General features: G+C 36.9%; 1 protein-coding gene across 1 annotated transcript in view; it reads left to right on the forward strand.

Annotated features, from left to right (window-relative positions):
* LOC129241506 (uncharacterized) overlaps positions 1 to 27,669 on the forward strand; it is an 87,227-nt gene that overhangs the window by 45,372 nt on the left and 14,186 nt on the right. Inside the window, exons 3-4 of the mRNA XM_054877870.1 lie at positions 3,632 to 3,824; positions 11,323 to 11,454. Of these exons, the coding sequence (XP_054733845.1) occupies positions 3,632 to 3,824; positions 11,323 to 11,454 (325 nt within the window). The remainder of the gene's footprint in view (positions 1 to 3,631; positions 3,825 to 11,322; positions 11,455 to 27,669) is intronic.

Genomic DNA, 27,669 nt, shown 5'->3' on the forward strand with positions numbered 1-27,669 from the left:
ATTTTTCCCATCAAGAAGCAGTGTAAAACTAAAACACGAAATTCTTTTTGAACCAATACATTGAAAATAATAAAATTAGCGTCACTCTTAGCACAATAACTCACGAACTAATGGATAGAATATCATGAAACTTTTATTTTATTGTTATAACATCAGTCTTTCTAAGGTTAGTATTAACGGGAAAAGAGGTGAACGCAATAAAACTAGTGTCACTTTTCAGCCCATGTGTTGTAGTATGCCTCTTCTCTAAAGAATTTTGAATTTTATTCAATTGAAGCGTAATTTTACTAGAAATGTCCAGAACAGAAAATATTTTTTTCTGGGACAGATTCCTCGAAATATTTCCAAGTTCCATAATTTAATATGCATTACAACTGAAATCATATGATATTAAAAAACTTTTTACAAGTAACCACAATGAGAACTACAATAATAAATAGAAAAACGAATTCTTTCTCAAAATAATGAAAAATATGTAGTAATGAGCTTTGGTAAAAATTTGTAGTTGGTGTATAGACAATAAGTTGGTGAGCCTCTGGCGATACTCACATAGCCTTAAAATAACTGTGCAAAATATGGAAACCTAAATATATTTGGTTAGTGTACATAATTAACTAATAAACAGTTAGTGCTAACGCCCGAAAATGTAGAGAAGGCTAATTATATAACAATAAAAGTTTCTTGTGAGAAAATCTTTTAATTAACGAAAAAACGGGCTACCAGTAGTTATGTATGCATGTATTTGTAGAGAAAGATTAAAATACACATACGAGGTTGTATGAAAAGTGTTAAATTACTAGGGCTTGACATAAGTGTGAGAATAGTTAACTTGGAGATTGAAATGATTTTATCACAAGATTAGCATTTATGGTACAGATAAAATTGATGTATGGCGCTTTCTGGCCCAAGAACTAAAATAATATAAATTTGTAACTAAAGCATGCGCATTTCATTCTCTTGTAACAATCGGGCCTTTTTTGGTAATTTACTGTTGACTGACATTTATAATATAACTCACAGGGTTTACTTAAGGTTCTTCTTCAGCTTGATGTGCTATTATTAATGCTAATAATGCAAAGGCCATAATTTAGTTTGAAAAATTACTTTTACTCAAATCAAAGTAAAAAATGTGTGAAAATAATACAAAATTAAGAATAAATTTACTTTTGCCCGACATTGCCACCTTTTGCTTTGACCATGGCCTTGAAACGGTCCAGAAACGAATCGCAAGCTGTGCGAATGTGACTTGCAGGTATTTTGGCTCACTCGCGGACAATGGATTTTTCCAGCGCCTCGAGACAGGTGAATCTTTTAGTTCGAACCTTGCTCTCCAAAATATTGCAAAGAGAATAATCCATCGCATTCGTGTCTGGTTAATTTGAGAGCCATTATGTGAACCCTATGAAGTTCGCAACGTTGTTCTTTAACCATTCTTGGTTCACTCGAGCTTTGTGAGACGGTGCCGAGTCCTGTTGAATCGTCCATGGTCTACCACCGAAATGTTTGTCTGCCCACGGCTTCAAAGCAACCTCCTTAATACTCATAATACTTTTCCGATAATATTTTGCATTTACCTTGACGCCAGGATCGATGAAAACAATTGGAGAGCATCCATCTGCGGTTACAGTGGCCCAAACCATTACCTGTGGCGGGTGCTGCCTCCTAGGGGCCAATCGATGGTTCAAACTTTCGTATGAACGGTCGGTCAAATAAACCCTTTTGTTTTGGGAGTTCACGAATTGCTCAATTTGAAAAATTTTCTCGTCAGCAAACACAATGTTCGGAAATTTACCGCTTTCGGTCAAGCGAAACAACACCTTCGCTCTCTCAATTCTGACTTGTTGCTGTTTTGTGTGAGATCATTCGCTTTTTGGATCTTGTAAGACTTATTTCGCTATTTGATTAGCTCTTCGTCGGGCATTTCGCTCAAGTCGCTTCTTCACTTTTTGAACCATTTCACGTGAAACGCTGCAATCTTTTGATGACCACCTCCATGACGTTTCACGATGCTACTAAAGGGTTTTTCAATAAGGGCGGGTAGATGTTGAAATGGAATAAAATGGCGTTTGTTGTGTGGCACGTAGCGCCGTCCTGCTGGAACCACATGTCTTCTAGGTCCATATGGTTCAATATGGGTCATAAGAAATTGGAAGAGCCACCACGTCTACCGAAAAATGGGCGCAATGCGCGCAACGTTTGCGTTAATGAACACTTATTTTGATAATTAAGTTTTATCATTTGAACGTGCTGTTCAATCGTGTAACTTGCCATGATGATTTGGCATAAACAACTGAATAATAAACAAAAGATTTGACAGATGTTACCAAAACAAAATGGCTGCCACAGGGCGCCAAAATTGATCCGCGCCAATTGAAAAACCCTTTAGAATCACTGTAACGAGCAATGGGGCGATAAACAAAAATTGTATTTACTTTAAGGTGCTCCAGCTCACGAACAATTGCTGGTTGTGATTTTCCTGCCAAATATGCAATCACCCTATTACGTTTGAAATTCATTACTGATTTTCTAAAAATATTTCTATATATATGTAACTCTGGACTGTCATTTAGGGAATAGAATATGTGGAAATTGCGAACCCCAAGACAACCAACAGTTCATAACATTTAGAAACAGCTTTTATGTTATATACTGATTCGCCAAATGCCAAGGAACAGATTTTTCAGAGAGGAGAGCCGTATATGTTTTACAGGGCAACCTAATTGATCCAATCTGTTAATGAATCAGAGAACATAGGTAAATTGGTATATAACTTTCGGTAGACACTCAGTCTACAAACTGTTTGATGAGTTGTTGTTTATTTATTCCTAACATCTGGAAATATACTGTTATGCAGATCTAAAATGGTGATGATCAAATCAGATACAAATGTTAACCTTCATTTTCTTTTAAAGGCCAACTTCTAAAAAAAATTGGTGTGTCTGCCGAAAGTTAAATACATACGCACTCGTAATAGGTAGTATTTTAAATCTTTAAAATGAAAAAGATCTTCCTCTCATGTAAATAAAGTTGTAGGTAACGTGCATACTGTTTTACGTATAGTAGATGAATAATTTTAGCGCGATTTTCTAATTGCCATTAGAGAATAGAAGAAAGCTAACTTTTATACTCATCGCACCAAACATCACGAACCCTAAGCTCACACATATACTATACATAGCTTGCTTCTATTTCATCTCACAAAATTGATGTTGCCTTAAGAATGTTACGCGTTACAGCTGTGGCCTCAAAAGATATGTCTACATTTTGTTTGTGGGGAAAAAAAATTTAAAAATGCAGCATTTTTGATTATCCGACGACTTGAAAGTGCATATTTATGTGTAAGCTAATTGAATTCAAAAACATAGGTATCAAAGTCGGCTTGTCCCGAAATATTCCTACTTATCCTCACCAGAACTGTTCTTTATTAGTGCTGTGAGGTTCCGCGCGGTCCACTGCTTGTTTATTTATTACAGCTTTTTATATCACAAGTATTAATTATGATTGACATACAACGCCACTTGCAAATATTATAAATCTTCCGATAGGCTGATTAGTTTTGCGCCACCTTGTATATGCTTGTATATATCGTAAATATACTTCCATATTAACTTTTGTAATTCTTTAATTGCAGATATTTCTTTTTCTGGTGCTAAATTGTGCGTTACAAACAGAAGCACAGCAGCAACGCGAGCCGAGATTGGGCTCTAGATGCCAACATGATATGGATTGCACGGATTTCATTAAGGGCAGCGCCTGCTCGGCGAATGGATATTGCGAATGTGCACCCTACTATGTGCAATACAATGCCACCAGCTGCCTCTCATGTAAGTACTTGTAATGATAACAGGTTAACTCCTACTCTTTAAGCCAGTGATTATACTTCCTACTACTTGAGTAAACATCTGCGCTTAAAGTGGTCAACAAAACTTGACCCCGAATGGCATCACAAAAGGAGTCAAGTTTGTCTACTTGACAAACACCAAATACCAAACAAGTTGTACGCTGTGAACTTTTGAAGTATTTACAGCTGACATCAAAAAGCCAATCAGCCAACAAATACTTTTATATGTGTATACAGTAAAATCCGGTTATAATAGACTCCAGAGGACTGCGCGAACTGTTCATTAGAATCGAGTGTTCATTTTTACAGAATCTAAATTACATACGTGCATCCAAAAATCGAGTTCTTTGTTTAAAATGAAATCTTTTGCCATTTGACATACATAATTCTTTTGTGAAATGATTTCGACTTTGTCCAGTAAGCGAAATTCGTGCAAGCTATCCTCTTTTTGCTGAAAATATTACTTCAATTTCTTTAAAGAATTTATAGCGTCTTGCTTTTAGTTATAGGTTCAGGCTGTTCTAAGTCTGCATTTTCTGAGTCTTCTTAAAGCAGTTCCTCCAATAAATCTTGAACCAGTCATTGCCGCAGTATTTATTTATTTCAAAAAAGTCAAAAATCTACAAAAGGTTCTTACTGACTGAAACGATAACTTAGAACTTAAGTGCAGAAAGCACCAAAATAAAATTGAATTCAATAAGTTAGGAAACACAATCTTGGGCAAAGAAAAATCAAGCAAAATACTATTCGAAATCTCGTTGAGTTCTCGATGTGTACGCACTAATTGGGCATTTCTTGCGTAATTCGAACTGAAAATCTTAAAGTAAAAAGGAAAAGTAAAAGTAAGTGTTCCAGCAGGTATGAGACGGGATGGGAGTGGAGTAATTTAGGGAAGAAAGATCATATTTAGGAAAACCGTTTGAATATGTAAAATTCTATCAAAAGCAAATTTATGAAGAGGTCTCCAAGTGAATGCAGATATTCAGGCTTTGGACGAACAAAAGTAATTGCACAGAGTAATTAGTGAAGTTAGTGAAATTAGTACTTTTTCGACGAGCAAAGTCCAACGCAACACATGATTTAGATATACCGGAATTGATATGGTTACTGAATAGAAAAGAGGCATATATATTTTCTGTTATGGAACCATATATAAAAACCAAGGCGAATCTATTAAAAGTGATGTTGGTAAATAAGCTGAGTTGTGTTTCTTTTCTTTCGCCGTGTCAATGTGGCTGTCAGCTCAGAATAAAACAAGGCGAATTCATCATTAGTTTTCTAGTTTCTCAATACTTTGCTTTGACAATCAAACGTACAGAACACTGTTGTTGGTCTAGTGCCACCACCTTTAATGAATGTGCCTTTAATAAAAACTAGTTGTTATAGAAAACACATGAAAAGCGGAAAAATTATTATCCGTCGAGAAAGATAAGTTATATCAACCTCATGAAAATATTTTTCTCTTGTCAAAAAGTACTTACGTTTTACTCTATTATCATTTTCTGAAAATGAATCACTCGCGCTTCAATTCTGCTTTTGCACCAACTTGCAAAAAAGTGAGGTTATTTCGAATTGTCTTAAAATCAGAGACAATTTTTTCCTGTTTCATTAATGCTAAATATATATTTGATGGATTGAAATAGTTTGAATCATTTTATAATACTTAAATTGGAAATAAATTTGAATCAAAACGACTATACAATATTTGGGCTCATATAGAAAGTAACTCCGAAGATCACGAAGGGCCTGCAAAAGTTCATAAATCGATATGCGGATTTTGCGAATTTTCCGGCCCCGAATAATAACCAACGCCTAGGTGTTGGCGCATGATAACCAGGTCGACGTTGCATCAGAAATCAAAAAAAGAAAATGACAATGGATTGGCCACACGCTGAGGAAAAATTACGACAACGTCGCTAAACATGCGCTGCGCTGGAATCTATTTCAACAAACTTGTAAAAAAATGGCAGACTAGGTAGCGCTCAACAGAAGTTGAGATTAAATGTCTTGCATCATCGTGGAACGAACTGAGTTTTCTAGCTCAAAACCTGGTCCGTTGGCGAAGATGAGTGGTCGACCTCCTAGGCTCCAAATAGGAGTTAAGGGATCTAATATGTATATTTATATGTGGTAAAGGGTTAACGGGGAACCACCTTTTCTATTTCACCATGCTCCCGAATAGTTTAGAAGTTGTAGGCAGCTTGGAGATTGGCCTATAGTTAGTAATATCTTTTTTGTTGTCACTTTTGAAAATTGTGGTAACTGATGTTAATTTCTGCAGGTTTCTGTAGTTACAATATTTTCATTAATTTATTAGCGTATATTTTTCATGTTATGGCATTTATCCGTTTTTCACATTTTTTCGATATTTTTTCAATGTAAACTAATCACTGAGAGAATTCGGGGAAGTACCGTACTTTGTTTTATAAAGAAATTTTCTGCTACAGAAGCTGGTTGCTAAGTTACCAACTGCAAAACCTATCGTGATTTAACTAGTCCATGGTAGTTCCGGTTAAAATGGACAAAATGACGATTTTTATTGATCAGTAGCGGATCCCATAATAACCGGGTCTATTTTAACCGAGCTTTTTTCTTACATATGTCCGAATTGGGTTTTGAATAATGGGTACATTCTAACAAAGTTTTCATCTTAAGTGGGTCCATTATAAGCGGCTTACACTACATGTATGCATGTATGTATGTATGAGTCTATGCAATGGTAGTTAATGCTGCATGCAGCCGCTATTGCTAGGTTTAATGCAGCAACTACATATTTAGTTTTTCTATTTTTCATATCAGTGAGAAGTCACCATAAATCATGCAGCAAGAGTCTGTATGCACTTGTAAAGTTTTTTTTACCCATACATGGTATGCCCACTCACGTACATACAAATGTGGTTAAGCATACATCAGCGAATAATGTACACTTGGCGTGTGTCCTCAATTTTCATGCAGCAATGAAGAAATGTTGCAGCAACATCGTTTACATTACAATTGCTATGCGTCTGATGTTGTCGATTGTTGCAACTGTCAGTGATGAGATTATTGTTGGAGTTTTTGTTATCTCTTCCTACCTCTTTGACAACAAATTCCTGATCTGATAACATTCGAGTGGATTTAGCTGCCCATATTACTAGTATTGTTGTTGCCGGTATGCCAGAAAAGGCGTACTTTGTTTGCCTCTACACGAGTATTTGACCTGCTTTTTTGCAATAGAAGTAGCAGTAGCTCCAGCTGCGATGAATGATTACTTGAATACGAGGGCCACTATTTGTTATTGTGATTCTAGTAATAAAAGAGGATTGTAAACAGATAAGACGTTGTTAAACAACCTTCGCTTGAATTGATTCATCATTTCATTTGCTTATGAAATGTTAAACTTGAAGCGTACAATGCGTGCATACCACAGGCATGGCGACTCCGTAACATATTGCATCAAGTTCTTCCCATAAGACCGATTCCACGACTCACCGAACCCCAAGGTTCTGTAATTTTAACCAAAGGAGCTTAGGCGCACCGCGCTGATGTACGATAACAAACCTTATTAGCTATAAAACTCAAATAAATACACCCATTAAGGAACTCAACATCAGAATTGTTTTGAACTTTTGCCACATCAATCTCATAGGATTTAACATCAATGCCTCCTGACACTATACGACTTTCACGAAATTCGCTATTGAGCGACGGACGGCCGTCGTTAAACTCTCACTCTTGTGCTCATAATCTCCTATCCAAAATCGTAATAAATCGATAAATAATCAGAAATTAATTTAGTTTTTTCGCGGAAGCACAACTTTCAAGCAATCTAAATCGTGCTTAAAATGGCATAAAGTTCTGAAAGCGGTCATATTTCCAAACGTAAAACTTTCCTTTGGAAATATGCAGAGGGCGGGCCATGTAAAATTTGCTTTTTGAATCGGCCATAAAAAAAAACTAATCAATATTTTTTCAAACTTTTTCCTTTATTTTGAAGATTAAACATTATCATTTATGAATGAAAAATAATATCGTTCAAATGACTGCCACGACTGGTTTTAAAGTAGGCCATTCGATCAACCCAATTTTTAAGCACATTTTCGATTGTTTGGGCTCCAATTTCATGAATGGCAACTTCGATTTCGTGTTTTAAAGCATCAATCGTCTCTGGATGGTTCGCATAGCATTTGTTCTTAACGGCTCCCCTCAAAAAATAGTCCAACGGGCTTAAATCACAGCTCCGAGGCGGCCAATTGAATTCAAAAACGGTAGCCAAAAGTTCGAGTGTAACTTTGGCAGTGTGACAAGTTGCACCGTCCTGTTGAAACCAAATGTCGTCCATGTCATCCTCTTCAATTTTTGGAACCAACTAGTTGAGCATGTCACGGTAAAGCTCGCCATTTACTGTAACCGCGGCTCCTCGCTCATTTTCGAAAAAAATGGTCCGATGATGCCGCCAGACCAGAAACGGCACCAAACAGTGACTCGTTGTGGATGCATTTGCTTCTCTACAGTAACGTGTGGATTTTCTGAGCCCCAAATCCGACAATTTTGCTTATTGACGTAGCCACCGATGTGAAAATCCGAAAAGAAGAAGAAGACTCACCACTTTGGAAATAGGATTTCAATATTTCCCAATTTTGTTCAAGCGTATAGCGTCCCATTTCGTAAATGTCAAACCTTTAAGTAAATTATGAACACATTTGACATGTCATTTGTGTTACCATTCTCAAAAAAATAGATGGTTCAAAAAGCAAACGCTATATGGCCCACCCTCTATTAGCTAGCACCTAGCAACATTTTGGAGTACTAAGGCTGGGCAAATTTTAAGAGTGTTTTGTTGTTTCAAAGGCAAATCTTCAGGCGTATTTCTGCCATAAAAATTTTTTCTTAAGAATATTACCACAATTAGAAGAAGAAGCTTGGTAGGGCATCTGACAAAGGATGTAAAATTCTTGTCGCAATATACTTATAAAGGGTGTTTAAATTTCAAGGGCCGATGTTGAATGTGAATCACACCTAAACGTCAACGACACCGTTGGACTTCTTTCTTTGGGGTTATTTGAAAGAAAAGGTGTACGTCGATAAGCCAGCAACAATTCAAGAGCTAAAGGATGAGATAATTCGGAACATTAACGGCATAGAACCTCAATTATGCTTCAGCGTCATTGAAAATTTGGACCATCGGATAAAGGTGTGCTGCCGAGGCCGCGGCTGCCATTTGGCCAATATTTTGTTCCATACGTAATTGAACTATACCAATATTATCATAATTAAGAGAAATGATAATAATATTCTAAATTGTATTTTATTTAAAATCAACACCGGCCCTTAAAACTTAACCACCCTTTACTTATATTATTTGTGGCACGAGTGCGGGAAGTTGTGACTTTCTTGTACCGCATGCAGAAGAATTGTTCTGCCCATCCTGTCTACTATGAGATAAACTGAAACCTTACGCCCAATCCCTAATTGGGCCATACCAGGGCGGTTTCAGTCCTGATCGCTTCCCTCTGAACCATATATTAAAACTGCGGCAAATCCTGGGGATTACCCATGAGGGTAAAGTTGACACGCAGCACCTATTTGTCGATTACAAGGCGGCCTTTGACAGACCGATACGCGACCAACTATATCGCATAATATTATATTTGAGTTCCTGTATCCCTGCTAAACTGATATGACTTTGCAGAAAAGCGTTGAGCAGCACACAAAGCTTCGAAGCTTTTGATGGCGTTCGAGGTTTCAGTCAAGGTGATCCATTTTCGTGTGATCTCTTCAACTTTGTTATGGAATGTGTGGTTCGTAGGGCGGGTCGAACGTAACGGATTTTTTGCTATGAAAGTGTCCAGCTCCTTGCAGATGATGATGGCATCCACATCATCGGTCATACTAAGCGGGATGTTGCCACCGCTTTTACGGTTAAGAACTACGAGCTGTATGAGCTTAATGGAGATATTGACATAGTCAAACAAGTCACCCTGTGGCGACTAAGTTGGCTGGGTCATACCATTTGAGACCGTAATTAGCGACCGACGCTGAAGAGGACATACTCTTGTCTGGTTGAAGGACCAAAATGCAGATGACCTGTCTTCTATTGGCTTAAGAAACTGGAAAAAGTGTGCAGAAAACAGAGACACCTGACGAGACATTATTCGACAGGCTATAACTCGGTAACGGGTTGTTACGGTCAATCAAAAAAGGAATATTGTAAGACACTGATAATTTGCTTTATTCAGACTCATAAATCAATGGCCAATTAATGATGCCAGAATATTTTTGGAAGTTTGTGAGCACTCCATGTGAGTTAATCATTTTCATGTTATTATATAAATGTTATTATGCAAATGATTTTACAGCGTGGATTTTGTAATAAGTCTTATTAGGTGTATATGTAAATATGTATGTATGCATATTAAACAGCATACATAGCTGTTACTGTTACCTCTTGCCCCCATTCAGACCATTATTTTGTAGAATACAATTTTTTTTGATATCTGCTAGAAAATGCCTCATTGTTGAATTTTCATTCATAGCCAAATTCTATTTTGTTGGCATATAAAATTATCAAATTTTATCATCTCAACTAATCTGCATACCAACACTGGGGATGTCTTCTATTTGAAATTCTTGCTAGTGCATTTGCATACAAAAATAACTGTGGTATGTGTCAACTACAACCTGGTATATCCACAATATGTATGTATGCATGTCTGTCCGATTCTAACATTTAACTCTCCCATGTGCGCATACAAATATACAATACTTTCCACATATGTATGTATTCGTACTATACATATATTGAAGAAAAATTCACAAATATTTACATACATACAAACGTGCTTGCTTTGATTGTTAGTATAGCTGTTGTTTCGCTGCGTTACTTGGCCCTCAGAGTTCTGCATTCCTTTCCCTATTTGTCTTAGGTACATACTATATGAGTATGTATGTAGTATGCACATATATACATACATACATACATGATTTTCTTGCCGACCGTACATACCATTTTTCGCTTCACCCAGTCACCACATTCACAAGTGGCGTGCAGCATGCAACTCCTGTCTGCATCTAAACAGAGAGTGTGGCTGACACACCTTTGTGTGCACTACCAAATTTTCTATTTGCATTTGAAATATTTTCCAATACACTTTAAATTCATCGTGCTGCATCACCAGCATCAACTTTTAGCATTTACAAATATGCCACGTACATACGAGTACACTAAATACATCTGTATGTATGTATGTACACACACATATGTCACTATTAAAATTTTAAACTCACTTGAGTGTGTCGGAATTTGCGTTACTTTACTTAATTGCCTCGCACTCAAGTATCACATTCCGCCCGTCTCTGTCCTTTTTTATTTTATAAGTTTTATTTGACTTTCTGGCTTGTTTGCTCTTTTAATACACACCTTTATTCATTAGATTATGTTTACCCTATCTTATTTTTTCTCTGTTTAATTCTTTCTTATATGATTTTTTCCTTTACTACAGCACAACTTCTGGGTGGTGACTGCGTTCTGAATGACCAGTGCACAATGAAAGTGGCCAACAGCAGTTGCTTGGATGGCGCCTGTCGTTGTGTTGAGGGCTTCCTGCAGTTCCGCAAGCATACCTGTCTGGGACGTAAGTACGCAGATAATCTTAAATATCATTCCACTACCACTAGAATGTAGTACTTATGAAAATATCCAATTAAAATTTCCATTTGACTTTAATCATCGTAACATATCCATTTTATGAATTTGGTAACTTAAATCTTTTCCAACGAATTTTTAATTTTTATACCTAAAATCGGATACTTCCTTGTCATGCCATTCAAAGGTATGCATATATAATATGTGAAAGAAGACAGTTAAATATATGATCTTGAACTTTTTCTACCCAAATTAGGCGACGGAATAATCAGCGAACAAAAATTCTCTCTTATCCCCAAGAGCGGAATAGTACGCACGAACAAAAACTCTCTTTTAATAATAAGAACGGTATAATACGCAATCAATTATTTTTTTGTTAAAGTTTGAGAAAATCATTAACATTCATTTTCGTAAGAACAAATAGTAAAAGTATTGCCGACACAAGGTATGAACGCAAGGTATTTTGGGTACATCGCGCATTTCATTCAGTGATGCGAAAGGGTTAACGGTATGTTGGTTAAACTATTTATGATCAGCCCTTGAGCTGGCGAGGGAAAACAGGTTTTGCTGTTATTATGCTTTTCTTATAAAATGTGGTAAACTACTTTAGCAACGCACTGTATGCCGAATCATCAACTGCCGCTTTCGATTCACCACTTTTCCGCTCGCTAGGGAATTCCGCTGGTCACTAAGCGAAAAATTTGTATGTGAAAGCAATTTAGTGCCGATTTACACACGGAGACACCTGGAAGCGAGATACTGGAAATTTTCTTTTCATGTTTCATTAATTAGAATTCAACATAAACATGCCCTATAACTTTTTTAAATTATGCCTACTTTATGAGCTAAAATAATCCTGCAATTCTCTAGCAGCGTTCGGATGTTTGTCATCGTTGATATTTTCCGTTTGATTGAAAATCAATACATAACTCAGAACCTTCTCCGACAAAAGAAGAAAACAAATGAAGCAACTGTCAAAAATTGCTTTAAGATGGGAAATACGAATAAGAAGAACAAAGCGTGTCGCCAGTACGGGAGACAAATTCCCTTCTCTCTTCCGCGGCTGCCCTTCTCCTCCCAACAAAATGTTTCCATTGCAAATGTTTCCTTTCCAAATGTTTCCGTGTGTAAATAGGCACTTAATAAAGCGACTATAGCTGCATTCCTTTTGCATTGGACCTCTTAAAGAACACTAGAAAATGAGCGAATTACGTGGAAAGTAACAATATTAAATGTCCAGGTTGGTGAGTGAAAGGGGGGATTCATTCAGAATTCAATTAAAACAATTTCGTTGCCACATCCTCATTGCAAACTTACTCAATGGTTATTTACAGTATGCCTATGCGATTTAAGAACCTTAAATATTAGGTTGTTGACGTCTAGGCTAGCAAGGTGTTGGAGACTGTTGATATTCTAACCTTCTATGATATAATCGGTTTGAGTTGAAGACGCATAACTATTTGCGATCTGATTAGTAGTGTTGTGTTGCACATGGAACCTTGAAAAGTGTTTGGGGTACAAATAAAGCCGAGACGCATCCGCACTAGGTGAAGGCAGTAGAATAGCTAATTTGTCTTCTTCTTGCGATGTGGTGGTTCCATTGACAAAGTGATTTGCTTTTTTGTTCTTTCGTTTGTTTGTTTACATTTTGATTGCAAAAAAAAAAAACTTACAAATAAGGATATTGTACTACTCCTATCACCTTGTATGAAGAGAGCGAAGCGTCCAACTGCTGGATATACACATAAAACAAAACAGAATAGAGCAAATCTTAGTAAAAGTAAAGTGTAACCGATTTCACTTGTACTTTTTGCTGGTCGGATGCAAAAGAATGAAGTATTTGTTTGTAGCCGCTTAACTTACAAGCGACAAGTGTATTTTTCTCTATTTTTTTATTATTTTTGCCAGACTTTAGGTTTGAAAAACAATGGAGTTACATAAAAGCTTGGGCTACTTGTGTTGAGGAATAGGATGTCCTGCGACGGAATCAAACCAATTAATCCTATTACATAGCAGATTGGCAAAACAAAAAAAGTAGTGCTACTAAAACATATGCAACGTTGGATACAAGGGAATTTTTTTGTTTCGTTCAGTACCCGCTGGGTGTACCTCTTACGGCAGCCTATCTTCCAAAGTATCGGAGACTGTCTGGATTGATAGATGAAAATGTGGAACAAACGTAATATTATCAATATATATACATTAGGCCGGGTCGATTTGTGGGGAGGCAAAAAAATCGCACATTGCTCTGTGAAAATCATATTTTAGGAATCAAAATAAGAAACTTTGCCAAAGGAACCATACCTCTAAAACGAATTCTGATGTCCCCCAATTTGGGTCGAACTTTTTAGTTTCTTTTCTATAACTCACTTAAATTAATTTTTTCATTTACATATGTTCTGACTAAATAAATTTCTTAAGAGAAAAAATAGATATTATTATAAATAAATAATAAATATTATTATATATTAAATAAATAAAAATAAAGAAAAAACATTGCCATTTAGCTGATTTTTTCATGTAAAGGCCAAAAATGGTGATATTTTTAAATTGGGGACATCAGAATTCGTTTTAGAGGTATGGTTCCTTCGGCAAAGTTTCTTATTTTGATTCCTAGAATACGATTTTCACAGAGCAATGAGCGATTTTTAAATCGACCCGCCCTAATATATATATATGTCGGCCGCCCGAGAGGCGACCGCTATTAGAAAAATGTTTTCATTAATTTTGATGTTTCACCGAGATTCGAACCGACGTTCTCTCTGTGAATTCCGAATGGTAGTCACGCACCAACCACGTCGGACGCCCTAGCCGAATGGGATGGTGCGTGACTACCATTCGGAATACACAGAGTCGTTCGGAGTCGGCTTGAAACTGTAGGTCCCTCCATTTGTGGAACAACATCAAGACGCGCGCCACAAATAGGAGGAGGAGCTCGGCCAAACACCCAAAAAGGGTGTACGCGCCAAATATATGTATTGATCTTTGGAGCGCCTAAACTGACAAAAGAAAATGCAACTGATTGAAATAAAGTGGCAAACAAGTGAAAGGATCAAATAAGAGAGATACTACAAAAAAACTAGCCATAAAGTGATGCCTCCTCCTTCTTCTTCCTCAAGCAATACTTACTAATTTCCCACTCGAAGAAGGCTGGCCATACAATTTCTGTTGTACAATTTCATATGTAGCCGCACTAGCTAACACAGTCTTGGCTAATAAGAACAAACGAAGAAGTAGAGCAAAATAATGAGCTGCAGATGTGTTAAAAAAATTGTTAAAAAATACGAGCTAAACTCTTAATCGAAAAGATCGCCACCAAGCGCCTTACGGACGCCCAAAGCAATTTCCGACATTTCTGAAACTATCCGTAACACAGTTGAAAAAGGAGTGATGTTGCGTGCTTCACGCATACGCCATCGATGTACTACCACGTGTGTCACATCGCAAACATGAGGCACATAAAACTAGCAAATATTTCACTTATTTTATATAAACATTTATGTACATGTACTTATGTGAATACATAGTAGAGGTGCGTACATTCATATAAGGGACCGAAAAAAGTTTTAAATTAACTAATTATGTAGATAATAGGTTAATTAACTCTAAAACTCTTTAGAAATGACAACAATTTAAAGTGAATAAACATATAAAAATACCAAATGCTTTTTTACATCTCAGTCACGATCGTCACAACCAACAACAGAGTGTACACTAACACACATTTATGTATACCATCTCTAGCTTGGCGGTTAAGTCAACAAACGAATGCAATGCTCTTCATTCATGCGACAAAAATATGTAGGTGTTAACTCAATTGATACAGATCATGATTGAAATTGCTGTTACTGTCGCAGCGTACTTGCACCTGTGTTGTGTTTTTTTTTATTGCACCATCAACTTGAAGTGCTATGAAGGGCTTTAGTACTGTGATGCGAGCATAAGGAAAAAACGATCAGCGGCAGCAAGGTGCGTGACTCCGACTTTAGGTTCTTCCTACACGATATAATAGCTTTCAATGTATTGTATTTAAGTACATAAGTACGCTTGAAATAGTTCATTTATATGTACCCTGCAGGGATTGGAGAGACTTTTCACGAGCTCACTAGTTATCAGCTCACATTTCTTTTTTCTTTAATTAAATTCACTTTTTTAATTAATCGATTAAATTTTTTAGTTTAATTAAATTTAGTTCCGAAAATAGTGTATGCAAAATTATTACCTTAATTTATTGGAAAATAAAAGGCACTCTTCCAATAAATTTAGCCCTACCTGAAAAATCGATATTTCTTTGTCAAACAAGACAAAGAAATGTCTGCCAGCTGGTGTACACCAAGGCAGTTTTATGGGCCCGATCCTATACTTGCTAAGCACATGCGACCTACCAGCTTTTGAAGAAACAATAGTCGGAACATTCGTGAATGACACTGCCGTACTCACAAGTGACTCCCATCCCATGTGGCTTCCCAAAAACTACAAAAAAAGACTTGATAAAAAAAAGAAAGTGTGTGGTAGTTCACGGAACCCGCACGATTGAAGTGAAACTTCTTTTATCAACAAATCAATAATTTAACTATTATTTCAATATAATGCATGCAGAAGTCATGGAAAGCATGGAATGGAATTTTATTAAACAGAATTATTTATTTATTTTAATATAAAAAGAAATGAATTTATTGTACTCAATTACATTTGGTTCTCGGCATTGTCATTATCATTATTGGATTCGTTTTCCAAAAATGAAACAAGGGCTTTATGGTAACTGAAATACGTAAAAAATGATCTACATTCTAATCTATCAAGGTATCGATGAAATACTGCATCAATGGTAGTTCCGCATCTTGTTGTTGGTACTTCACCATCATTAACCATATTTAAATTTAATTTTTCTTTGAGGAAACTTATTAGAGTCTTTGATCGCTCTTCTGCAAAATTGACATTAAAGTCGCCACTTAAAATCATCGGAATTTGATGATCATGTTGTCCTAGCAACTCAGACAACATAATTAGGTCCATGATACTGATGAAATGACCGCCCATCGACTGATCGATTTACGGAGAAATGTTCTTCATCGATATCCTGATGCACAGATGACAAATTATCACTTATCGTACAACCGGAGGATTCACTGTCACGGTGTTCAACAGTAGCTCTTAATTTTTTACGCTCCAAATACTCACGTTGCCGTTCAGCACCTGTTTTCGGTTTCCGTTTTTGTTGATTTGATGCCATATTTAACAGAAATCAATCAACAAAACAAAATATGTTTGTAAGATTTGCTCAAAACTACACACACACTCTATGACGCGTCTCGCGTTACTAATAATATTGTGTTTGGGAGAACTGTCAACTGTTTCCACCGAAATGCGTTCGCAAAGTGTATGGTCTTTGGTATGGTAAACAGATTTATGATACATTATTTTGCGGCGACAGCACAGCGCAATAGCCCAGCGGCTAGCAATGTGGGCTTCCGATCCGAAATCCTTGGTTCGAATCACAAGAAAATTTTTTTTTTTTTTTTTATACATTTATTTCATTTTGTTTTATGATATGTTTATGAGCAGATTTTTTTCATGGCAGAAATACACTCGGAGGTTTGCCATTGCCTGCCGAGGGGCGACCGCTATTAGAAAAATGTTTTCATTAATTTTGCTTTCACCGAGATTCGAACCAACGACCTCTCTGTGAATTCCGAATGGTGATCACGCACCAACCCACTCGGCTACGGCGGCCGTCAATCAAATGTCATATTGACAAATTGCAATCATTGTTGCCATATTTCGCCAGTCTTTTAACAGATGGCGCTGGCATAGCGTGAGTTTTACGTAGTTTAGCGTAGTTTTACTCCTCACAGCGTTTCATCCACGCCACGCTTTTAACAGATGGCGCTGGCGTAGCGTCACATGTCGATGAAACGCTATGGTTTTACTCCTCACAGCGTTTCATCCTTCGAGACAAAAGAAGTTTCACTTCAATAACTCATTGATTGAATGAGCAGCATATTAAGCTAAACAAGCTAAAAAGCATAATATAATCATACCCAAACCAACGTCACAAAATATCTCGGCATGCATCTTGATGCCAAAAATACATGGAAAACCCATATTTTACCCAACGGAACGCTCTAGGAATAAAACTCATAAGCCTATATTGGTTACTGCATAGGAATTCTGAAATTTTTCTCGAAAATAAACTCTCAATTTACTCAGCTATTTTGAAACCGATATGGATGCATGGCATCCAACTCTGGGGCACTGCAGCTAACTCATACACTGAAATACTTCAAAGATTTCGATTGAAAGCCCTCAGGTTAGTCTCAAATGCCCCGTATTTTACCACAAATGCACAAATTCGTTGTGATCTCAAAGTACCTACAATAATTGAAGAATTAAGAAAGTATGCTAGATCACACAACTCTTGACTCCAATCGCACTCAGACGCTCTTGTCAGAGAACTAATTGCAAATTCCATAACCATCACCAGACTCAAGAGAAAGTCTACAACAGACCTCATATCATAATAAATTAGTCTAAATTATTAAATTATGCATCTTAAAATTAGTAAATGGTTGCACCACTGGGTGTATTCGCATAAATGTTTTTTCTCAGAAATAAATTAAATACCTTTAAGTATTTACAAATTTTGCTTTATATTTAAAAAACAGATCGCGATGAAGAAATGAATTTAAAAACAAAACAAAAAAAGTTTATTGAAAAAGATCAACGCTTTCACACTTATTCGGAACTGCCGAATTTGTAATAATTGTATATCATTTGAAGGTTTTCCTACTGGGTATGTGCATGTATATGTATGTGTGCAATTGTTAGTAGGCGTGCTTTCGCTGATGATCTTGTTCTTGAAATGAGTATAACGCGACGGCGCCAACCAACAACTGTCATCACAATAATCGGATTACGAATTACGATTTTTACAGTTTCCTGAATATCAAGTGGAGGTGAAAATCTAGTATAACACACATACGAGTATAGTGATCACAGAATATAATTTAAACACAGCTGATGGGGTTTTAATTTTTGTCTGATGTCTTGATAGCATATTAAGAGCTCGTAAAAATGTTGAGCAGTCATTTGCATGAGTTGTTGAAAAATCGTCACAGAGCTCTACTGATTTATGACAGACAAACTGGCGTCGATCTATTAGTGTCAACACCTAGCTTTGTTGTAAATATAAGTCCAATTATAGTCTTTTTCATGGGTTACTGCCAACATTGACAATACGGTATAATCACTCTAGGATAAAAACTGAAATCTGTAGTTATAGGCGCCGTGAAGTAGGTCGGGTGTTAGCTAGTACTACAAGGTGGCTAAAAATTAATCATCCAATTTTTTTTTTGAGTAACTTTTTTATTCAATAAAAAATAAATGACTAACTAACTAACTCGCTGTTTTTTTTTTTGATGAACATACAACTTTATTCTGAAAAAATTCTTACAAGTGAATCATTGAAAGTATTTCCCATCGCTGGCTACTACTTTTTCCCATCTTTTGAGGCTATCCACGGATCAAGCCATTTTCTGATGTCTTCCTATGAATGGAACTGCTGGTCAGCTAGATCATGTACCACCGATCGGAACAGGTGATAATCGGACGGCTCAATATCTGGAGAATATGGCGGGTGGGGTAGGATTTCCCATTTCAGTGTTTCCTGGTAGGATTTAACGGGCTTGGCAACGTGAGGTCGAGCGTTGTCATGCTGTGTAATCACTTTTTCATGCCTCCTCGCGTATTGCGGCCGCTTCTCGCGCAGTGCTCGGCTCAATCGCATCAATTGAAGTCGATACCGATCCCCAGTGATGGTTTTGCTTGGTTTAACAGTTCATAATAAATAACACCAACTTGGTCCCACCAAATACATAGCATAACCTACGCAGCGTGAATATTCGGCAGAAACGACGACGTAGAAACATGACCAAGCAGTCCCCATGACTTTCTTTTCTTTGCCGTAATGAATCCATTTTTCATCACCTGTCACGATGCGATGAGCAGTTGTTCACAGGCGAAAAAACGAATTTTAACATTCCTTGGTTTTAACTCATAAGGAACCCAAGTTTCCTGTTTCTGAATCATTCCCAAAGCATGCAATCGCTTGGAAATGGATTGGCGGGTAACTCCTAATACTGAGGCAAGCTTTTCTTGCGTTTGACACGTATCCTCATTGAGCAATGTCTCCAATTCAGCGTCTTTGAAGGTTTTTGACCTTCCTTTAAGCGGACGGTCGTCAATATTAAAATCACTGTCTTTGAAGCGACGGAACCAATTTCAGCACGTTGTTTCACTTAAAGCAGCATCTCCATAAACTTTTTGTAGCTCCCGATGCGCTTCAGCCCCCGTTTTTTTCGAACGAAGGAGGGAAATCAACACTTCCCGCAAATGACGATTATTCGGCACAAAATCAGACATTTTCACAAAACCAAAAGTATATGATACCAAAACAAAATCACTAATGTGTCGAAGCAGTTTGTTTGCCATATGTCTAAGCTTGATTTATGACGATTAGGTTATGTTACAATCGACAAGCACACACTGATGGCGGCATCTATTGACAAACAGCGGGAACTTAGTTGCGCACCTATAGTAAAACCAAAATAAAGCTGTGGAAATTATAAAACAAAAAAAAAAAAATATAAATAATTTCTGCTTACATTTGAGCAAACCATTTCCAAATTTCGCACCAAAACCTATCCACTCATTCTTCTTTTGATGCACTTTATTTAAAAAGTAAACCACTTTTAACCGAACACATGGAAAATGTGTTCCATCACACAATAATCGCACCAATCAATGGCATAAATCACATGAATAGACTGTAGTCAGTAGTCACTTCATTCACTAAGTTAACTGTCGAGAATTAAAACTTCAAAAGCAACAGCAATTACTACTTCAGCAGCACCAGCAACAATAGCAACATAGAGAAAATGCAAAATCAGTAATTGCCACAAGTAGAAAGTGGAAGTTGGTGCCATTACACCAGTTGACTGTCATCCGATAACAGCAACAATTGGCGTGGAAGAAACTACACGCTAACAAGAAATAGAGACACACGGGAAAGCAGAAAAGCAAAATGAATGCTACAAGATTTCAAATGCCAGGCAACACGGTAATGGTGTTGAAGTCGCATTTAATTGAAGTGGATTTTTTTTTACTGGAAATAGATTTTTAGGAGTGGTATGCACAAATATATTTATACGTATGCTCATATACCCGCATATGTATGTGTAGGCATGCAGTGATCGCTGACAGTTGGCGATTAATGGAGTTGCGAGTAATTCGCAGGCAAACCAACTTTTCATTGCTATATCGAGAAGCCAAATGACCAATATTAGAAGGAAGAGATGCGCGATTGCCACAAGGTGATTACCATAATTGGCGCCAGCTTATGCTGGTTGGGCAATGCAGCCAATACCAAAATGCGGTTATTTTAGGAATACAAAACTTCCTGGTAATAAGCGAGCTATTGCTTTGCTGATTTTTTCCATCTTGGCCAAATATAAATCGATGGCTTTTCCTGTTTTTTGTTGCATGGCTTGGCTTTTAGTACACATGTGACCTGTTGCTATCATTCCAGCTGTTCTTATTTTTACTACTGCCGCTATTAATGAAAAATACAATCGTGTTCGACGTTGCTTAGCGTTATGCATTTCTCTTTTTTCATGCGATTTGATAAGCTTTCTCCCTGTTGCAAGTGACAACAGTTAAACCAACAACTGCAATAGTGGAAGCATTAACAGCAGCATATTGGACTGTGGCATTTACGGCCAGCCTCTTTTAATATCAAATGACAGTCAATTGTGTTAGCGCACAACAACAACAATAACAACAACAACATAGTGAACGCTTAGACAGGTTGTGCATATTCACTGTGCTGGTGGTGGCCTTTCACTACAACATATTCCGTTGGAGTAGTGATAAGAAAGGGTTTGTATTTGGCTAGTAACTTGGTTGATAGAAATTTATAGAAATTCAAAGCTGAAAGTAGTTACAACCTTATTCTTTAGTGGTCGAGGGTGCATGAAATATCAAGAGGCAGGCAACTTGTTCTCTTTTAATGTCTGTTCCTCGGCAGTCAATGGAAAAATAGCCAAATATCATTTCTGCTACGAAAAAGCCACGCAAATTGATACAACCATTATTTTTAGCAATCGTTTCGTCCGTATCGAGCTAAAAAGAATCATCCTGTACACATTAGCGCAAATAGCAAATTTGTTTAAATTTTCTATACTCTCTCGTAGCGACCTCCCTAGATAATCGTGCAGCGCTTTAACCCTCCGTTGGACACCGGGTTTTCTGCGCTTTTTTGTCTTTTTTTGAAAGGTTCTATCCATATATCGATAGAAAATTAAATTTTACGAAGCCAGCTGAAAGCTCAAGTCGTTAGCTATAAGGGAAATATGTTAAATTCACATCCCAAGTTGAAAAAATCTGGCCAGAAGAGTTTGGCTCATCAGGCGCGCTACCAGGATAATTTGTATAAAATCCTCTCAATGCTCTAAAAAAATTTAACACTAAAAAACTATTTTTTTTAATGAAAACAAATTAAATCTGAATCACAATGGAAGAAATGCAAATTTTTAGTAGCATGAAAATTAAAAAAAAAAAATGAATTTAATTTACTGCCTCGCACACCGTTAACCGTAAAGGCAGTTCCATCCTAATTTCGAAAGAAATAAGAACCGATGATGCCGCTAGTGCTTTACGAACTTCGGGAACAGATATCCTAACCTAAAAGTGCAAAAAACACCGTTTTTGCCCATATTTGAGGTTATGTAGCCTTGCAGATGTTTTCTTTCACCAAAATTAAAGGATGGAATCTTTAAATACAAACCTTTTTTTTTCAAATGGCGTTGAGTTTGCTCAAATATCATTTTTTTTTTCGCTGAGATATCGCATTTTGAAATTTTCATGTTTCTAAATTTTCCTACACCTGAAAATCGATTGAGATAACATAGACATGATATAGTCGATTACTAATTTTCTTGAATTGAGTCTTATTTTTCTTAAAATTTTGTCTCACACCATAAGTGTGCTAACTCACCACACCCCTACACTATCTAACCTTTGGGTACCGAGTCACACACAGCCCTAACCCCTAGAAACCACCCCTATCATACCGCAAGCAGGCTAACCCACTTAACCCTGGGGACAGCGTTTACTCGCATATTTTTTTTTAAATACTATTTAATACTTTATTCAAACTGTGCGAGCTATTAAGTGAGCTATTAAGTGAAAATAAATACTCTGAATATTTCTGTTGATTTTTATTAAGCTTGTTTATATATAATTTCGGAAGAAGAGCAACAAAATGAACATAACAATAATGATGAGACATGTCCGTGGGACAAGTGTAAAGTTAAAGTGTTACAAGTTAAAAGTGTAAATAATTTTTGGGGGCATTAACCATCATCATTTTTAAGAGACATCAATGCATAATATTCTAAAATTAGTCACAATGTAATATTGCCTCAGGTTGGTGAATATTGGCATTTCATTTGTTGGCCACTCCTTTTTTTGTCCCGGATTTTTGTAATTATCTTGAAAACGAAATATTGCCCAAAATCTTCAGCATCAATTATGGGACTATTTAAGTCTATTATTTTCAAAAACAAAAAAACAAAACCAAAACCAAAAATTTTTTTAATTAAGGTTTTCCAGTTTGAATGTATAGGTTGGTCACATTCGAGATAACGGAAATGCCCATACACATTACAAAGTTTCTTTCGCAAGACGCTCCTAGAAGTTGTTTTAAAATAAAACATGTAAAAATTTAGATTATATCAGGTCTCACTAGTTTCATTGAAAATACGGTTCTTAACAATTAAATGCCCGCCATGAGCACGTCCGCCGTAGCCGAATGGGTTGGTGCGTGACTACCATTCGCAATTCACAGAAAGAACGTACGTTCGAATCTCGGTTAAACACCAAAATTAAGAAAAATTTTCTAATAGCGGTCGCCCATCGGCAGGCAACCAACCTGCGAGTGTGTTTCTGCCATGAAAAAGCTCCTCATAAAAATATCTGCCGTTCGGAGTCGGCATGAAACTGTAGGCGCCCCTCCATTTGTGGCACAACATCAAGACGCACACCACAAATAGGAGGAAGAGCTCGGCCAAACACCCAAACAGGGTGTACGCGCCAATTATATATATATATATATATATGAGCACGTCCATGTAAAGGTTAAATCTGTCAAACAGTCAATTCATGATTTTTTAATTGTTGAGCACGTCGAGATAACGATGTTGAAGGTTGTTCAGCAACACTTTGCCCAACAGCAGCAATATTCTCAACAGAATGTCCGGTTTTTGGTCTGCCAGTCGTTCATCTATTCTCAACAGAACCAGTTTCTTAGAATTTTTTACCAACCTTTGAATTGTCGACTCATTCGGACGATTACTTCCACCAAAAAAATTATGCATTTTACAATGAATTCTTCTTAAAGATCAACAATTTTCATCATAAGTTTCAACAATTCGAACGCGTAATTCTCTCGTATAAATTTGTATGTCTGTCTACTTGAATAATATCAAAGATGACATAAAAACGGTACCGTCTAGGAATTATTCACTATTAACATCGCGGCGTCACTTTCGAAAGACCCTTTATTAGTAGATATATAATATAGTCACACACTTACGCTGCTCTCTACATGCACATGAAAAAAGATCCAACTGTAAAGTGTGTAAATTATTGAACGGTGGTGCGCAGAAATGTCAGCGAACAAGCGTAAATACATACATACATTCACATATTTATGTCTATACTCATTTGTATGCATTTAAATCGCCTCCTGCTGCATCGACATTCTGTACGTCATTCCAATTATATCGAATTAATAACCGGCCATTGAGAGTCATTGCTGCCGGTAAATGTGGCATTGCAAATCCATACGCGAACATGCAACACATTGTCATTTCAAAGACCGCTGCACGAACATGTGGCAACAAGTTGCTGCAGCTATTGGCATTACGGTTGTGCATCAAGTTAGGCTAAGCCAGGCCAAGTTAGGAAATGCATGCTATGCCACTACACGCATCGACTGCATGCACATACATACGTACATACTTACATATGTACATACACGTTTGCGACTTTGTAACCTGTCGTTGATGAGCAACAGCAGCAAATCATCGAGCTGGTAGGCTGCTATTATGGTACTATCGTTGTTGTCGGCTTTTACTGTTGTTATCGCTTTTGTCCTCATTCAGCGGCGTCTGAGCGATTTGTCGATCAGCTGAGTTGTGGCTTACATTCTCGTGTGAATTACCTACCTTCGCACATTGCGCCGAAATGTCTGCTCGCGGTTGCCTAATGTACCAGCTTTGCTCGTATGATCTACAAAAATTGTCAGCAATAAATTATGTGTGCCTTTTTGGTAGATGTGTTTTTTTTTTTAATTTTCCCCTTTTACTTATTTAAATTTAATGGCTTTTTCCTGTTGTATGTAGAAATTTACATTACATTTCAGTTAACATTGATCTCGCATGCGCAAACGACCGGAAAACGAAATTGAATCTGTGTCAGAAGAAGCACGTGCGTGAGTGCGTGAAAGAGCTCAGTTATGTTCACATGCATGTATTTACTAATACCTATAGGTATTTTGATGCTTATGTGGGTATGTATAGATGTGTGTAACAATGACTGTATTTGCTTTGCGTTATTCCTGTAGGAAAGACGACAGCCTCCACACTGTTGCATTATGTTGCGCTCTTTCTCTTTTCTAAATGAATAATAATAACCACTTAAGTGTCACGTGTAAGTGAAATTTAAGTTTTGGGTGTAATATTTGATTCGAAACTTACTTTTGCTAGTCAAATAAATGACATTATTCCCGTCATACAGTTTTAAGTTGACTTCGAACGGCTAATGGTTTTCATGAGGAGCTTTTTCATGGCAGAAATACACTCGGAGGTTTCTCATTGCCTGTCGGGGGGCGACCGCTAATAGAAAAAAAACTTTCCTGTTATTAGCACTCCCGAATGGTAGTCACGTACAACTTACTCGGCTACGGTGGAACCAAACTTTTCGTTAAATATAAAAATAAATATTTTCGTATAACAGTTTAGCACTCAAATATCCTATTTAAAAGTACTTTCTGGACTTTTCTTAAAAATAGTCAAAATTGACACTTAAAATTTTGACTATGGTATTTGTAAGAAAAGTCCAGAAAGTCCCTTTAAATAGGATATTTGAGGGCTGAATGGTTGTACGAAAATATTTATCAGAAATTTTCAATAAGAGTTACCTAAAACATAAAAGCCAATATCAGCTTTTACTCGTAATATACAGAATCACTTGTGGTGAGACATTTCTTTGACGTCCAAACGTAATCGGCATTCTGTTTCAAGAGACACACCCATCTGGAGCAGTTGCGAGCGTAGTCGAATATAATCGGCAAAGTATCGGTCTAGCAACCTACAGATGGTGGCGTTAATCGGGATTACCGGCGCAGTTAATTCTGATCAACATTCACAATATCAGAACGATTAATGAAATTTCGAACATGCAAATTGCATGCGAATGAAATTCGAACTTCGCCGCAATGCGCGGTGCACAGCAGAAATGTGCCTCCAAGTTGAAGGACTTCCGCTTGATACCCTATTTTGCCTTTCTCTTCTCTGCAACAATTTGGAATTTAATTAACGGGTGAAAAGAGTTAGCTAAAAAATGCGCTTTTATTTCTTCATTAAGCTCTTTATTTTTATATTGATCTCCACTGCGCTGTATTTGCCTGTCATTTCGACAGCAATGTTATTGTATGTGTGGGTATTTCTTTTTGCCCTCCGCATATGATTTGCGCATTCTCCCCGATTGGCTGCGAGCGTCTGCTCCCCTCTCTCCGTCCAGGTTGATCGTTTCTTTCTGTTTGGGATCTGAAATTGGCAAAACGCACTTTTAAACTTAAAAATATAATAAAAAGAAAATGGTATAAAATACTTACCCCTCTTGTGCTCATCATATTGTTCCAAAATTTTAATGGTGCAATGATTGTTTTCACTCTTACTTGTTCTTCCTTGTTAACGTTTCATTATTTATCATTCACAATAGATATTAACTGTCATTTTTCGGCAATGTTGTCATCGAAAAAGTCTCTAACCCGCTTGAAGCATAAGAACTAAGCCTAGTTGTCAATCTGCATTAGTTGCACTTAATTCCTGAGATAGTTCAGAATTAAGTCGTTAATCCCGATTAACGCTACCGTCTGTCTAGGCTGGTAAAGGTATTTGAAATGTTTTGCTTGGTTGAGCGCGCTTTCCCTTGAACAAGGTGGCCCAAAATTAATCATCAATTTGGGTTTTGAATAACTTTTGCACTAAATAAAAAACAAATATTTTGAGTGATGAAACTCTTCACTTTGACCATTTCTTGCCTGTTTGTATACTACAGCAGTCTAGTTCACAAATGCCAAATATGATTAATTTGCAAAAATTACAAATCTTCCGATAGGGGGATTAATTTTGCGCCACCTTGTACTTACTGAAAAAATATGCTTAAATCTGACAAATTACAAAAAAAAAAAAATATTGTGTCCAAACTATTTTGTATTTGCCAAAATATCGTTAATTGTGCGCTACAATTTCGTGTCGCTTGCTCAAATTTTTCTTACTGGGCTATGGAATATGCAATGTGCAACAAAGCAGCTTCTGCATGTACGATTGCACATTCAATCTCATACATATGCACATTTACGTGTTTATTGCACGACTACGATACTGCATATCGCTGCGGCTATATTACAAATGTGGCAATGAGAATTGTTGCAACATACTTGCACGCATTTCCCGCAATCACAATCATAATCGCGAACGCAATAAAAACACTAATGGCAATAGCAATCAGTGTTGGACTTACTATGAATTTATCATTAAGGCAGAAAATATGCATGTATGTAAGTGCATATGTGTAAGTATGTATGAATTGCTCCTTCATAGCTAAAATTGTGTGAGTAAATATAATGCAGCACCAGCACGCTTCCGGTACGAGTTCTTGCGGTGTCCTAATGTGTTAATATTATCATTGAAACTGTTGGTAGAAAGAAATTGCATGGCAATAAAAGGAAAATGGAGAGTATAGCAGCTGGCGATGTCGGTCAAATACCTGTTACGAATGAGTGACTTCAATAATGTTTGCTAGAAAGAATAACGTGGATTCGACTCCTACTAAATATAAGTAAATGTATCTGTATGTA

Source organism: Anastrepha obliqua, chromosome 3 (assembly GCF_027943255.1).
Source record: "Anastrepha obliqua isolate idAnaObli1 chromosome 3, idAnaObli1_1.0, whole genome shotgun sequence".
Classification (NCBI taxonomy): domain Eukaryota; kingdom Metazoa; phylum Arthropoda; class Insecta; order Diptera; family Tephritidae; genus Anastrepha; species Anastrepha obliqua.